Source organism: Ailuropoda melanoleuca, chromosome X (genome assembly GCF_002007445.2).
Source record: "Ailuropoda melanoleuca isolate Jingjing chromosome X, ASM200744v2, whole genome shotgun sequence".
In the NCBI taxonomy this organism is placed as follows: Eukaryota; Metazoa; Chordata; class Mammalia; order Carnivora; family Ursidae; genus Ailuropoda; species Ailuropoda melanoleuca.
Window position 1 is genome coordinate 37344211 of NC_048238.1, and position 16622 is coordinate 37360832.

The following is a 16622-nucleotide window of genomic DNA, read 5'->3' on the forward strand; positions in this document are numbered from 1 at the left end:
AGCAGGGGGAGTGGGAGAGGAAGAAGCAGGCTCCCAGCGGAGGAGCCTGATGTGGGGCTCGATCCCATAACGCCGGGATCACGCCCTGAGCCGAAGGCAGACGCTTAACCGCTGTGCCACCCAGGCGCCCCTTGATCTTCATTTTTTAAGCGTAGGTCTCACTTAATCTGTGATAGTTGAGGGGTATTGTTTGTTCGTTTTCTTTCCTTTTCTTCCCTTTAAGACTTTATTTACTTATTTGAGGGACAGAGTGGGCCTAAGCCGGGGGGAGAGGCAGAGGGAGAGGGAGAAGCAGACTCCCAGCTGAGCAGAAAGCCTGAGGGCGGCTCCACCCCAAGATCCTGGGATCAAGACCTGAACCCAAGGCAGAAGCTTAACCAACTGAGCCACTCAGGCGCCCCTGATAGCTGAGTTCTTAATTTTCTGGCCTACTTGCTTCGGTTTGGGTCAAGGACCTCAGGTTGGACAACCCCACAGAGAATGAATAATCGCCAGGTGGGCCCCAAGTGACAGTTTCCCCCTCACCCCGCCCCCTCCCTAGGGAGGGGCCTGCGGCTGCGCAGACCTCACCCAGCCCCTTGTGACGTCACAAAGGAGCCAACCGTAGTGTGGCGCAGCCCCGCCACCGTCTGTCCAGGTCCCCCTCCTTAAAACACCAGCCTCCCTTAGCCCACCTGGGCCGGCTCTTTTAGTTAGGGCGTTAAGAACACAAGCTGTAGGCCGAAACCGCCGTGGGGCCGCCACCACGCCTTTCGGTGGCGTCGCCCGCCACTCTGGGCCGGCGAGGTAGGCTGAGCCAAGCTGCGGTAGCCCTAGGCTCTCCCGCGGCTTAGAGGGCCGGGCTCCTGGGGTGGCCTCGGTAACGCGCAGGTCCTGGACCGCGGGGAGCTGGGGAGGCGCGCTCCCGCGGGGGAGGGGCCGGGAGCAGAACTTCGCCTCCCGCCCCTAGCGCTCCAGAACTATGAGCGCACACGGGTCGGCCGCCTCCCGAGACTCTGGCGGCGGGAGGGGCCGGGAGGCAGAGAGCGCGCCCGGAGCCGGGGGCACAGCTGCCCAGATCTCCGACCCGGACTCCAACTTGGGCGCGGCCACATCCTCCGCGTCCGGGTCGAGCATCCGTTCTGAGTGGCGGACCTTCTCCAGTCCATTTTCCAGCTTCCTGTCCAACGCGTCCACAGCGGACCCCGGACACGAGAACTCCGGCGCGCCCGCCCAACTCGGCTCCAGTCCCGGCCCGAGGACCAACACAGACTCTAGGATTGGCCTCTGGGGCTTCGGCGCCCACGGCCTGAACTACCAGATCCCCATGTCTGCCACCCGCCAGAGCACCGCCGATGGGGCCGCCCCAGCCTCCAACACGGACGCCGGCCACCCGCGGGTACCGGTACAAGGACCTGCCCCGCCCTCAGGCCCCCCTCGAGTGTCAGTACCTGAGTCTACCCCGCCCGCGGTGCAAGGCTCTCCCCGAATATCAGTACCAGGATCTCCTACATCCACCAACTCTACCCGAGAGTCAGTGCAAGGGTCTGTCCCGCCCTTGATGCCCGGCTTCCTCAGGGTATCGATGCCAGCACCTCCAACACCCGGTAACATTCCCGAAGTGTCAGCACACGGGGTCGCCCCGCCCTCGGTGATGGGCTCCTCCTGGAGTACGGTGCAAGGACCTCCCACACCCAATAACTACCCCCTAGTGTCATCGCTAGCGTCCTTGCAGTTCTCAGGACCCGGCTCCCCCCGACTATCAACGCATGGACCTGTACGGCTCTCGGAATCCTCCCAAGTGTCCTTGCAAGGGTCTGCCCCGCCCTCAGTGCTCACCTCCCCCCGGAGTTCACTGGGAGGATCTGCCCCACACTCGGACTCCTCCCGAGTGTCGTCGCAAGGGTCCGCCCAGCCCTCGGAGCTCAGCTCCGTCCCGGTTTCTCCGCAAGTATCGGCCCAGCTCTCGGAGTCCTCCCGAGCGTCGGGACAAGGGTCTACCCCGCTCTTATTGCCGGGCTTCCCCTGGGATTTCATACAAGGACATCTTACACCCAGGAACCCCCGAGCGTCGGGACAAGGGTCCACCCCGCCCTCAGCTCCCAACCCTGCCCGGGATTCTGTGCAAGGACCTCTTACGCCCCGGAACAACCCCGGAGGGTCGGCACAAGGGTCCACCCAGCCCTCAGTGCCAGGTGCCCCCCGAACATCCGCGGAAGGATCGGCTCCGCCCCCGGGCTCCCCTGAAGGAGTCGTACTAGCGGCCGCTCCGCCCTCTTTGCCGGGCTCTGCCTGGGTGTCTGTGGAAGAATCGGCTCCGCCTCCGGACTACCCCCGACAATCGGTAGAAGGGTCCGCCCCGCCCTGGGCACGGTCCATTCCTATACCTACGCCCCCGGAGAGTCACAACCAGAGCATGGCGAGTCGGGAGAAGGCGAGTACAGCTGGCCACATGTACGACGTAGTCGTGATAGGAGGCGGCATCTCAGGTTAGTATGGACCGTGGCGGTAACCTGAGGGCCCCTGTCCGGCCCGGGGTGGGGGGTTTACAGTAGTGCCGCGGCATTTGGGGGTCTCTCTTGTGCATGCTGGAGTGCAACAGTGCCCAGCCCGGGATCCTGCAAGGCGAGAGTGGGGGTTGGGCCAGTTTTGCCGGTGGTGTGAACTGGGGGAGACAGAACAATAATTTTACTACTACTGTTAAATACTAGCATTTAAGTAGCTCTCGCCGTGCAGTTATATTCTGTTCTTTACTGGCATTTCCTCAGTCCTCAGCAGTCCTGTGAGATGGGTACTAGCCCCCATTTTACAAAACCAAGTAACTGAGGTCTGGAGACTTGCAGTAACTTTCCAGAAGTCAAACCACTTAGCTAGAAAGTGGCTGAATGATTTTTTTCCATTTAAGACCTTCACTTCTAATCTCTGAGGTGGCTGCTTTGCCTCACTGATTTCACATCCTTTGCCCTAAACAGACCATCAGTGTTGGGATTTTTGTAGTATTGAGGTAGTAATAGTGTTATTCCGGTTCTGTTCTTCTCCAAGCACTTTTCCTTAGAAAATTTGGTAAGTGAAGAAGAAGGAAGAATCGTTGAGTAAAAGGTGTTTTTTTTTTTCTTTTTTCTTTCCTTTTTTTTCTTTTTTTTTAAAGGAGAGAGGGTGGGCTCTTAGTTTTAACCTACTCGGGCTGTTTTTTCAGAACTTGCAGGAAGGTGTAGGGCATGTGTTGTCCAGAGGGAATCCCTTGGTGAAGCAGAGGCCCACAGCCGGTCAGAGAATGCCTTGTTGCGTCTTTTCATAAGGGCTCCCAGTGACCGAATCCTGTCCTGTGTGGAGCTGGTGAGCCTGGGTTCCCCTGGTCCTGGCTTAGGTTTGCAGCTGACCAAGTGTATGAGGCTTGCCTGTATCTTCCTGGAAACCTCATCATGACTGATAGATTCATTGTCACTTTAAGCTGTCATAATTGCTAAAATTTGAAATTCAGGAATAGTGTTTCAGCCCTAGCTAGAATCCCACATGAATCTGCCCAGGACCTGGGAGGGTGTTAATTTCTGAAATATACCTGCAGGATCTGATTTAGAAAGAGGGCGAAAGAAGGGGGAAGGGAGTAAGTACGGCCCCACAGTAGCCATTTGTATAATTTTGGGGGGAAAACTCTGAACATGCTTAAAAATTAATTTTGAGTGGAGATAGCTTTTGACTTGGTGTCGCGAGGATCAACTGTCTGAATCGCCGGAGGAGAGGCTGGCCTGAGCTGTTGCTCTGACACTCCAGCCAGTGCCAGCAAAAACATGCCGGTGTGTTGGAGCATCGGAGGAAAGCAGACAATGGTGGAGAGTAAGAAAAAGAAGTGTATTTCTCTTGTTTCCATTCATTCATTCCGTCATTCATTCAACAAACACTTGCCGAGTGCCTGCAGTGAAGAGAACTGTTGTTTCCAAAAACCTAGTCCTCCCACGCATGCCCCTCATACAGTGTGATTGTTGATCACTGGGAAATAAATGTTCCGATTGTGTGGTCTATAAATTGATTAGTTCTCTCTCTTCCCCCATCTCCATACCATCCACATTTCACAATTTGGGGTTCTTTCTGGGATTTTATCTTTGTCATTTTCTTGTTCTGTGATCCAGTATTCCTTAAGGAGCATTTTGTCTTTCATTTTCCCTCTGCGTGATCACCTGCTGTATCTCCGTTTCCACACCTTATTCCCAGTAGTTGGTCGTGAGCAGAGGTGGATTTACTGTATGGCTGGCGACGCTCATGCTTTATGGCCTTAGAACTGCAGTTGCCTTCTGCTTTTCATTCTGAATAAATAGCTTCATACCGTGTCTTGTATTGGTAATCTTGCAGTCTTTTTTCTTAGAGGACACCCAAATCATATAAGCTTTGGGCCCCTCGAAACCTGGATCTGTCTATGATTACTATTAATTATGAATTTGTTTGTTTCATTTGGGGGAAAGTAAGGGGCCTTTCTTGCACAGTAGTTCACAGACCTATTCCAGCTTCCAGTCCATTAGTGACAGTGGAAAAGGCACGGGGCTTTCTCTCATATCATCTCTGTCACTCGATTGGAGTGATTTTAACATGAAAACTGACCAGAAACATTGCATTTTGGCTGCGGTGCTTTTCCAAATGGTTCACAACTAAAATCAAAAGCTGATGCAAGTCCGGCTCAGGCTAAACCCAGCACACCGACTGAGTACTTCATGAGCAGTCCTACTTAATCCCTATATCAGTTTTAAATGCTTTGGGATATTTCTTATAACTTTTGTCACAACTTGCACACTTTAATATGCTACCCACACACTTAAATGTATGGCCAATACTCAGCATCTGCAGTGTCATTACTTTTGTATAACAATGTAGCTCCCAGAAGAGTACAAATTCCAAATGACATTCCTCAAAAATCAATCCATAGTAACAGAATTATCTTTCATTTTTGATAACTCTCTTGGCTGTACAAAGAATGGCAGCATCTTTTTTTTTTTAAATCTCAATTTTACAGATTATTTGTTTGTTTATTTGACAGAAAGAGAGAGCACAAGCAGGGGGGAGTGGGAGAGGGAGAAGCAGGCTCCCTGATGAGCAGGGAACCCCATGTGGGGCTCGATCCCAAGACCGTGGGATCATGACCTGAGCTGAAGGCACATGCTTCACTGAGCCAGCCACCCAGGTGCCCCAAGAGTGGCACCATCTTGATATAGCTCCCTCTTGTCATTTAAAAAACCCTATAAAACAGGGGTGCCTGTGTAGCTCAGTGGGTTAAGAGTCTGACTCTTGGTGGCTCACGTCATGATCTCATGGGTGCTGAGGTCAAGTTCTGTGTGGGGCTCCATGCTCAGTGGGGAGTCTGCCTGAAGATTCTCTCCGTCTGCCCCTCCTCCAGTCGTGCGTACATGTGCACGCTCTTGCTCGCTCTCTCTCCCAAATAAATAAATAAATAACCTTAAAAAAACCCCCGTAAAACAGAGCATGTCTTGTAGCCACAAACCCCTTTTTCTGTCCACTGATCAATTACATAATTGTATGTACTGTAGCAGTAGTGGAGAGGGGGAAACCCCCCGCTCATTCGTAAGTAATATAATGGTGTCTTAGGCTCTGGCCCTTAGCTGTCATCCATCATCTATCACCAAGTCCTCCTTGAAACTCCTTTCATTCTGTGACACTTGGATCCTGAATTTTTCTGTTGCTTTCTTTGCACCCATATTCTTTTGAACTTCCAGTTTTGAACCGGCCTCAAGGTTCAGCTGTTGATCACTGTTGTGCTCTTATGCACTTTTCCCCTCTCTTTCTCATTCTAGGACTTCACATTTCCCTTATCTATAGAAAGCTCTTAAGTCTCTAGTTTGGATCCATTTCTTTCTCCGAGATCCTGTTCTATATAAGTTCTATAACTTGTCTGCTCCTGGATATTTCACCCTTTAATGTCCTGTTCTTAGTTCATATTCATCATGTCCAAAAGCCTCCTTGCCCTCCAACCCAGCTTGTCTTCCTCACTTCCTTGGCTCGGTTCCTGGCACCACCGTGCTTTAGACCCAGTCAACAGATCCTTCTAATTTCTTGTTTTGGCTGTTCCTCTTCGCCTTTCCCAGTGACTCCCCCATCCCCAGGATAGACCCTGGATCCTTTTTGCTCACCAGGTTATGTCCGTCTTTCCAGTGGCCACCCTTTACTTCAGGCTCTCCTTTCATGTCCATCCTGCAGTGTTCTCCCAGAGCTGATTTTTTTTTTTTCAATTTGAGCATAGTTGACACACAATGTTACATTCGTTTCAGATCTACAACATAGTGATTGGATAAGCCTGTATGTTATTCTAGGCTTACCAGAAGTGTGGCTACCATGCGTCCCATTACACTGCTAGTACAGTACTATTGATTATATTCCCTGTGCTGTACCTTTCACCCCTGTGACTTATTCATTCCATAACCAGACTTGACTTTTTTAAACACTTCTTTCATCACCTTGTTCTTCTGCTCAAGACCTTCCTTCATTGGTCTATTACCAGCCCCTCAAGCTTCCCTCCATACCCTCAATTATCTAGCCCCACTTTGTGGGACAAGTAGCATCCCCCACTGTCCCCAACATGGAGTCACACTGCTGTCTTGTGATCGGTACTACACCATGTTTATTTTGTCCCTTCACCCCTTCCTTGTTTTTGTCTTTCTTTCTTTCTTTTTTTTTTTTTTTAAGATTTTATATATTTATTTGACAGAGATAGAGACAGCCAGCGAGAGAGGGAACACAAGCAGGGGGAGTGGGAGAGGAAGAAGCAGGCTCATAGCGGAGGAGCCTGATGTGGGGGCTCGATCCCATAACGCTGGGATCACGCCCTGAGCCGAAGGCAGACGCTTAACCGCTGTGCCACCCAGGCGCCCCTGTTTTTGTCTTTCTTAACATGGGAGTGCTTCTCTCTGACCGTTTACATCTTATTCATTCTTCAACACCTGATTAATGACCCTTTTTTTTTATTATGTTATGTTAGTCACCATACAGAACATCATTAGCTTTTGATGTCGTGTTCCATGATTCATTGTTTGCGTATAACACCCAGTGCTCTTTACAACACATGCCCTCCTTAATACCCATCACCGGGCTACCCCCTTCCCCCACCCCATCCCCTCTGAAACCCTCAGATTGTTTCAAGGAGTCCATAGTCTCTCATGGTTCGTATGACCCTTTTTTACAAAAATATTTTATGTATTTATTTGAGAGAGAGAGAGTCTGCGCACATGCGTGTGAGCCAGGGAAGCAGAGGGAGAGGGAAAAGTAGATTCCTCTCTGAGCAGGGAGCCCAACTCAGGCCTTGATCCCAGGGCCCTGAGACCATGACCTGAGCCGAAGGCAGACGCCTAACCATCTGAGCCTCGCGGGTGCCCCTCATGACCCTTTCCTTAATCACTCTGCCTGCCCTTGATTTTTCCCTGTTAGTGCTTGTCATCTGTAGCTAACAATCCACACTTATTTTCTGTGTCTATTTCTTGATGTTATTTTAACTATAGCCATTCAGTCACTGACCATAGATGCTAGTTCTTACTAAGGAGCTGACACAGATATAACAAATGACAGAAACCCAGTGGCATACGATTTTAAAATCTGCCCCGAACCGAGAATTTCTGAATTGGCTCTCTGTCAGGGGAGAAAAAAAGGAAAAGAAAAGAAAAAAAAAACCCCATCTCCAGGGGTCAATGTATACTTCAGAGTCTTTGGGCCAAAGGGGTTTTTGCCAGGCCGTCCAGTCCAATCACCTAAGATTTTAAGCCTCTCCATGGCATCTCCTTGGTGATGATCTGGCTGTAGCTTTGAACACATCTAGGGAAGGGGAATGCTCTGCCCCTCAAAGCAACTCATTATGAGCAGAGGTGGACCCACTGCCTGGACTCATTCAAGCCCTTTGGGAGCCTCTACCATATGCCAGGCAGTGGCTAGATCACTGGGGAAAAGGTCTGATGTTGAGTAAGTAGTTTCCCTGTCCATAGGGTGCCCCATCCTCGTGCAAGAAGGAATCGAGTAAGAGAATAATCGATATTCATACAAGGGAAGAAATACTATTGTCATGAGTATGAACAAAGTGCTGGGACCTTGAAAGATAAGTTTCAAAGTGAAAACACTTCAGTCATAGTGCTGGAGAGTCCTGGGTAGTGAGAAAGTTTTTCCATGCTTTTAGAAATTTTTAAGGGCCTGGGGCGCCTGGGTGGCTCAGTCATTAAGCATCTGCCTTCGGCTCAGGTCATGATCCCAGGGTTCTGGGATCGAGCCCCGTATCAGGCTCTCTGCTTGGTGGGAAGCCTGCTTCTCCCTCTCCCACTGCCCCTGCTTGTGTTCCCTCTCTTGCTGTCTGTCTCTTTCTGTCAAATAAATAAATAAAATCTTAAAATAAAAAAGAAAATTTTAAGGGTCGTGTGGAAAGAGATTATTTCCAACTAGTGTCTAAGTAGTGGGAATCCCCCCCCATATTTTTTATCCACGAGCCAAGCTCTACTTAAAGAATTGAGCACACTAGCCACATAGAAGTCGGGGCTGTATAAAATCAGTGGGGATTGAATCCTTTTCATCCTCTGAGACAGAAGAGCCATTTTGCAAGAAGGTTGACTAATGTTCTGAATCCCGACAATTGAGTCTATAACATACCACGGTTTCCCTTTTTGCTGAAATACATCCCTCTGAAGAATCATTTCTGCTGAGAGCATTTTTGGCATTTTAACCCAGAACTTGGCAGCAGACACTTGGGGCTTTGTAGTGATTAAGAAAAACATTTAAAAAATGCTGCTTATTTTTGGTGCCTTACTTATTTAGATACTCTGAGGTTCAGTGCAGACGGGGCATTAATGTTCTGCCTTTTAGGACAGTTTTGTATTTTGTTCTCAAACTAGGATCCTTTCACTTTAGAAACTTTTTTTGATGATGAACAAAGAACACAAGAATATCTGGGTTCTGACTTTTTGAAATCTTTGTAGTTGAATGAGATTTGGGGTTTAGCTGACATTTAATGGGCCGTTTTCGCATTTAGCCAATGCTAATTGGCTTGACCCAATACGTAATCCTCAGCTAATGTGAAAAATATATTTAACAATAGATTTAAGTACAGTATAATTATATATAAGTATAGTATAACTGTAGTGTAATTGCATCACAGAGACCCATAATTGAGAAAGAGAAAGGTGGAAGCTTGTTATTGGCAAATATGGGTCATACGATCTTTGTGTGGGTGTGACATACACAGATTTTATATATAACTGATCTTGCCAGTATTTGGATTCAGGTGTACCCAGAAAGACTGAGGTTTTTTTTTTTTTATTTTTATTTTTAAATTTTTTTAAATTTAATTTAATTTTTTTTAAAGATTTTATTTATTTATTTGACAGAGATAGAGACAGCCAGCGAGAGAGGGAACACAAGCAGGGGGAATGGGAGAGGAAGAAGCAGGCTCGTAGCGGAAGAGCCTGATGTGGGGCTCGATACCACAACGCCGGGATCACGCCCTGAGCCGAAGGCAGACCCTTAACCGCTGTGCCACCCAGGTGCCCCTAGAAAGACTGAGGTTCTGTTGTAGTTTTATTTTCGTTTAACTTTTTAAAAAGATTTTTAGTTATTTACACAAGCAGAGGGAGGGGCAGAGGGAGAAGCAGACTTCCCGCTGAGCAAGGAGCCCTGACATGGGGATTGAGTGCATGGGGCTCAGTGTCAGGACTCTCGGACCCTGAGCTGAGCCGAAGACAGATGCTTAACTGACTGAGCCACCCAGGCGCCCCCCCTTGTAGTTTATATCACATACAAGAGTTTGCAAGAGCGTAGACATCCAGTCAGCACTTATTTGAAGACTTTGCTTGTGTGTACGACATGGGTAAATTTCATAATGACAGCTCCCTCCTTTTCATGTTAGGTTTGAGTGATCAAAACTGCACGCAATGAGCCAAAAGAAGTTTCATTATATTTTTCACTGTTGTAAGGTTTGAGACAAGTTGATTGTTAGGACTGTTTTTTGCCTTTATGGTGAAAATTATTTTATAGTTTTGCCAGGAATTTGTATTTTCTTCTGGATGATCTGTTCCTGATTATGTTGTTATTTGGCATTATGAATTAGGGCAGCTTCAAGTTTTTTTTTTTCACGTTTAAAAACTTTTTTAAGTCATCTCTACACCCATTGTGGATGTCGAACTCATGACCCCAAGATTAAGACTTGCACACTCTACAGACTCAGCCAGCCAGGTGCCCCCAGGGCAGTTTAAAATGTTTAAACTATGGTTTTGTCTTCTATAAAATTAGAGGTTGGGTTAAGTTGGATGATGTTACATGGGATGTATCTTCCAGCATCTCTTTTAGTAATTAGTAGTCGTCCTGCTGTCTGTCTCTTCAGCTTTCTCTTTTGAATCCCCTCCTCAACACGTTTTTCCTCCCGTGTTGTATTCTGGAAATGGTTTGCATGATCACTCATACTGACATCCTACACTAACCGAAATCTGAGTCTGGGGCTCTCTTACACATGCTCATTCACACCTCCTCCATGACTTCTCTGAGCCTTAATTTCAAAGCCCTTTTGTAGTTGTTGTTAAGCCAAAGTACACAGACCCCACTTTATAGTAATAATTAATCAGTTGATTAGGTAAAAGTGTCAATAAGAACATAAACATCAAATGATAAGCTTTGAGAGTTGAGTTTATTACATATTAACCACGTTCAAAGGTCACCGAATTACAAAGTGTAAGGGCTCACAGGGACCAGCACAGAGGCACGGAGGGATCAAGTGGATTACCAAACGCCACAAAATTCTTAGCAGCATAACTTGACTTTGGACCCTTAAAATGTTGACCACCAGGGTAGTGCTGCTTCTATACCCCGCCTCGCTGGGCTTGCCCTATAGTTCCATTCCTAGAACTGCAGTAAACTTTAGTTGTGCTTTACTTTGATGCTTGATGCTCTAAAACCTGGTGACTGTTGTTTCACAGTAATTTATATTTTACAGTATGTTACATGGCATGTTACTGCTTCACGAACATTTATACTTAAAAAGATGGGACACCCTGTTAAGGTCAAGTGACTTTCATATGAAGAATTTATTTCCTTTTTGACAAGTCCATACCAGGTGTGTTTAGGATAATGTGTAGCAATTGTTTGACTAGTTTCCATCAGTGGTTCTTAACCTTTTGGATCGTATCTCCCTTTGAAACTCTCCCTTTGAAAGCTACTGAACCTTTTAAGTCCATGATAAATCAAACAGTGAACCTGACATGTTTTGGAAAAAAAGAATTTGGGGAGACGACACAGATGAAGAAACTGGAAGGCTGTGGCAGTTGATGTGATTTTTTAAAAATAGTTTACCAAGATAGGTATTTACAGATTTTAGGTATTGAAATGAAGCCATTGATATTAAATATACATTTGTTATTTAACATGCATTTGTCATGGCTTATGATCCTCAGTCATTGGAAGCATTTGACAAAATTCAGACCCAAGTAGAAGAGTGAAATTCTCTAGTTTATCTGAGAGTCCACTTGTCTCTCCAGTGACCGTGTGAGGCCCAAATCTTCTGTGCTTTTCCAACTAGAAACCCGAAATGCTCTTGGTGTTTGAGGTTGGTTCGGGGGTTCAGTGGTGGCACAGACAAGGGAAGCAGGAAATGACAGACAAGGAAAGGAATTCATGGAGGAAGTAATACTTGGCAGAAGTGTTGTGGGTTTTGGATAAATTCTGAAATGCAATGAAAATGACTTTTCTTTTCTTTTTTTACCGGTAAGTCATTTCTTTTGTTTTTAAAACTAGAAACATTTTTTTAATTGAAGTATAGTTGACATATCAAAGATGACCTTTAAGGTGACCGTTTCCAGATTAAATGGGTTTGCTTTGAGCCGTGGCTTAAATTCCAGACCTTTTTCTTGCGCACATGCCTGTGTTTGTTCATTCATTAGCTCATGCATCCATTCATTCAATAAATACCTGTTGATTGAGTGCTCACTGTGTGCTGTGAGCAAAATTTATGTTTTCCTGCTTTGGGAACATTGCTTCCGAACCTCCAGTATGCGCTGATGTTTGACTATACTTTTTATTGTCCTGGGAGTTTGGAGTCCAAGAGTCCAAATGTGCAGTTATGTAAGAATTCTGTTGGCCAGAGATCACGTCACTGAATATTAGAAAGTTAACTTTAAAAACTTAATATGTGATACACATTCTACACGTCTCTAGGTGGTGATGAATGTGGAAATTGAAGAAAAATGTCACTTTCAGGAATTAAGAGGAAGAACTAGGAGAGCCAGCAGATTTTAAGCCGTAGTTGCACTAACGTTTTGCTTCAAAACTCTTGGCTTGTGCTCTAGGCATTGTTCACCTGGGTCCCTGTCCAGGAGAGTTTATTACTGTCAATATTTGGACACTCTTGTAAGAGATGAAACCAGCTTTCCCAAAGTGTGTTTTGAGGAATAGTTTTTTTGAAAAGGCAAAAGGTGGAGAAATGCTGAATTGAACAGGTCTCTTCACTGCAGGGCTTATTAGGGCCCTTTAGTATGCCAGTGTGTGCCACACATTACCCAGAAGGAGAAAGGGCATATGTCGCAACGTCCGCGAACACTGATACTTTTCCCCTGAGCATCTTGAGGACTAGTGTTCCCATAAAACATTTTGGAAACTATCGCTTTAAACCACAGTGCAGCTTAGTGTGCACAATCTAGGGATAGCAGTGTGGAGGGCCCTCGGTGTATTTTTTTAAAAATTTATTTATTTGAGAGAGAGAACATGAGCGGGGTGGTGGGGGGAAGGAAGAGGGAGAAGCAGACTCCCCACTGAGCAGGGAGCCTGATGCGGGACCCCATCCCAGGCACCTGGGATCCTGACCTGAGTTGAAGGCAGACGCTTAACCGACTGAGCCACCCAGGCGCCCCCCACCCCGCAACCCTTGGTATATTTTTAAAGTTTCAGTGAAAGAATGGGGTGGGTCATGAATTAAGGGGTAATTGCATTCCCCAACTTGGGTGAGATCCATTTATTTAAAGTGAAGATGAATGCTGAACAATAATCAAATAAATTAGGACTGTCTAGACAACCAGTCTGTTGAATTCAGGGTAAATTGAAGTTAATTGTTAGCTTTCATCTATTTATCATTTGAGACAGCACTGTCTATTTAGCTTATTAAAGGGATTAGAAGACTTGGCATTTTCAAAAGCAGAGAATTATTTCTCTGAAAGGAAGCACAAGCTACAGATGGCTATAGGAATGGATAGATCGGAATGGTTAGATGTATCGGGGACGACTTGAGTGTGCATTGATACTGTCTGTTCTCTTTTGCTAAAAAGTACAATAATGGATCAGAGACCAGAAAATGTACTAGTCGTATAGACTCTGCTGACTTAATGTAGGCATAAAGGTTAAAAATGATGCGGCACCCTGTCCTTGTCAGTCTTTCTTAGTTGCTCGAGAGAAATATAATGGAGGCAGTAGAACCTTCCCTGTTGCCCTCGTCCAGCTGAGCATCGTTTCGTTTTCCCAGTATGTGGTTATTCTGTTCATTGCAACAAGCATTTCAGCACCTGCGACATGGCAGGATCTAGTCTAGGGATGCGAAGATGTACAACACATTTCTGTTCTCAAGAAAGTCCTAAGACACTAGTTACAAATCAGATCTCTGGGCAAGGGCTCATGGTGCCTTGGACGAGGGCAAAAGGCCCTGATGGCTTGGACTGGAGTGGCTGTGGTTGCAGTGGGAAGCTGGCAGATTCAGAACATAGTCTGAGGCCGCAACCAAGAAGGACCTGGCCCTCGAAGGGATTGAGGTATATGACGAAAGGAGAGAAGAGTCAGGAATAGCTTTGAGAGTTCTGACCCGAGCATCTGACTATACGGTGGAGCCATTTCCTAAGTTGCAAAGGCGCCGGGGGAGGAATGAGTTCTGGGGAACTATCAAGTGTCCTGCTTTAGACATATTGAGAGGCCTCAGTGACCCGACTTTCTTGGGGACGTCACGGTTTGTTCTAGTGAAGGAGTGGAGCCACCAGGCCATTCGTTGTGGCAGGAAAGCCAGAAATTGAACTGGAAAGGGTAGCGCGAGCCCCCCCCCCCCAATAGAGTAATATGAAGGTACTTGAAGAAGGAAGGTGAAGGGAAGGGCCCTCGCGAGGTAGGGAGGCTGGCAGGGCCAAGTGTGAAGCCAGGTTCCACAGTCACAGATTTGTATCCCAGGAAGCAAAGGACCATTTCTTCGAAGGCTTCATGGCAGATATGAATTCCTTCTCCAGGCACGCTGTGTGGGGTAGGCCCTTCCCTGTCCCGTTTCTATGGGGAGCTTAGCCGCCGCAGGACGCTGGAGACGGGGCAGAATCTGCTCGAACAGGGTTTCCACCGGGCGGGGGCTTGGAGAAGCTGCAGCTTGCTTTGAGGTTGCCATGGCAGCGCTGCTGCCGCCTGCATACTTCATTGCATCCGAGCCCTCCTGCTCCAATAACCAGCAGTCACCAAAAAAAATAAAATAAGGACAATATTTTGCTTCCATTTGCTCTATAGTAGTTCACATCGAGCACGATTTCTTAGTAAGAACAAAACAATTGCCTCAACTCTCCGACGACGACGTGTGCTTTGAAAAGCAGACTTGCCCCCCCCCCTTTTAAGCCTGTCTAATACATCCTTTCACCTATTTTATTTTGTTTTATGTGAAACTCAAATGATGGAAGAAAAATTGGAAGAGGAACTGTCTTGGTTTTTTTTGTTTTTTAAAAATTTTATTTGTTTACTTGACAGAGAGAGACAGCTTGCAAGAGAGGGAACACAAGCTGGGAGAGTGGGAGAGGGAGAAGCAGGCTCCCTAGCAGAGAAGCCTGATGTGGGGCTCCATCATAACGACACTTAACAACTGTGCCACCCAGGCACCCCGAGGAATTGTCTTGTTTTGAACGCCTCATTCCTATTTAAAATACCGAATTGCCAAGCGATTAAAGATTTGCGCATGCCCTGCTCCTCTGATTTTCCTGTTTTTCAGATTTTTTTTTTTGCATTTTGAAAGTGATCGGATCCGTATTTACACCATAAGTCCTTTATGGAACTCTTTGGGAATGGGGCTTCTCTGGGCTCTCTACTCTCATAGAAAACCACAGAACATTTGGGAGTCGTGGGTTCTTTTCCTCCTAAGGAGTTTGATTCAGGAGAGGAACAGCTCCTGGTGCAGGTGCAACGAATGGTAGATTTTACCAGTGCCCACTTAGACCTCTTCCCTCCAACGGACCCATGGGAGAACCAGAGCCTTTAGACAGGAGGACACTTGAGCGTCTAGGACACCTTTCCAGGGTGGCCCTTCATCCCTCACAAACCAATGAATCTCATACACCTGCTGGTTTAATACACACTTTCCCCTCCCTGACTTTATCTCTCTCTCCGCAGGTCTGAGGCCAAGAGTTTATACCTCTCACAGTGTGTGTGGGAGCCAGCTTCTACTGGCTGGAAAGGCCTCTTTCCAATTCCACATTCAGTGATACCACATTGGTAGCTTGAAATAAGTAGTTTGAAATCAGACATGATGAGTGTCTGTACACCATGGAAACCCAAATGGTGCAGATCAGGTGTCCTCTCCCTCCCTGCAGCCCAGAGGTGGTTGTTAACCATTTAGCAGCATAGCCCTATATCAAACCGTTTCCTTATTTTGGTGGGGGGGGGGTGGTGCATACGAGGAGGGCAGGGTGGGGGGCAGGTCTCTTCTATCTCTCAGGATTCCATGTGGCAATGAAATGATGGAAAATGAGTGAAAGGAGGACCTATAGTGTTCAGTGCTCTTAGCTTTGGCTAATCTATATTTCTTTGGAACAAGATGAACAGTAAATCTTACTGTTCTGTTCATAACACGTGAAAATTTAAAAAAATTTGATTATAAAATCTTTTTACGGAAGGAATGAGTCACAGAGACGAAAGGTCCAGCACAGGGAATATAGTCAATGGTACTGTACTAGCGTTATATGGTGACAGATGGGAGTTTCCCTTGTGGGGAGCCCTATACTTCAATTAAAAAAAATAATAAAACGAAATCCATTTTGTAGTAGCTACGTTATATTTGGTGACTTGCCTTCAGACTTAAAAGCCTTTTCTAACAATTTTATCCCATTTACAAAAAAAAAAAAAAGCTAAATAAACATTTTGAAAGATAAGGCAAAAGCCCTTAAGCTAATCTGTGGAGTTGACAATTGAGATATGACTTTTTTCTGTAAATGATTATTGAGTTTTGTGGCAATGAGGGGAGGGCAAGAAGGCATAGTGACACACAGAATGAGAACAAAGTAAGAGTTAAGGAGTGTAATCCAAGACGTAACACCTTGAATCAGCCGTTGGCTTCATTTGTTTCATTCAAATCAACAGTCACAGTTGTTATAGTAGAAAAACTTTTCTGGACTGTAAGGATTTGCCTGTGCTTTATTTTCAACTTACCGAGTTATTTATTCAAAATTAGTTATTAGTTATTATTTGAAAATACACAGTCCGTTAAGCATCTAACTCTTGATTTCGGCTCAGGTCATGATCTCAGGGTCCTGGGATCATGGGTTGGGGGCTCCCTGCTCAGCAGGGAGTCTGCTACAGACTCTCTCTCCTCCTTCCTCTGCTCCAGCCCCCTGCGCGTGTGCACTCTCTCTCTCATGAATAAATATTTAAATAACTTAAAAAAAATGGCACCTTGCTATTATTTC

The 16622-nt window shown here is 46.4% G+C and overlaps 1 protein-coding gene across 1 annotated transcript in view; it reads left to right on the top strand.

Annotated features, from left to right (window-relative positions):
* The first annotated feature begins 712 nt into the window (after positions 1-712).
* Positions 713-16622, top strand: part of MAOA (amine oxidase [flavin-containing] A) — a 69756-nt gene continuing 53846 nt past the window's right edge. The window contains exon 1 of the mRNA XM_002922899.4: positions 713-2468. Within this exon, the coding sequence (XP_002922945.3) occupies positions 962-2468 (1507 nt within the window). The 5' untranslated portion in view covers positions 713-961. The remainder of the gene's footprint in view (positions 2469-16622) is intronic.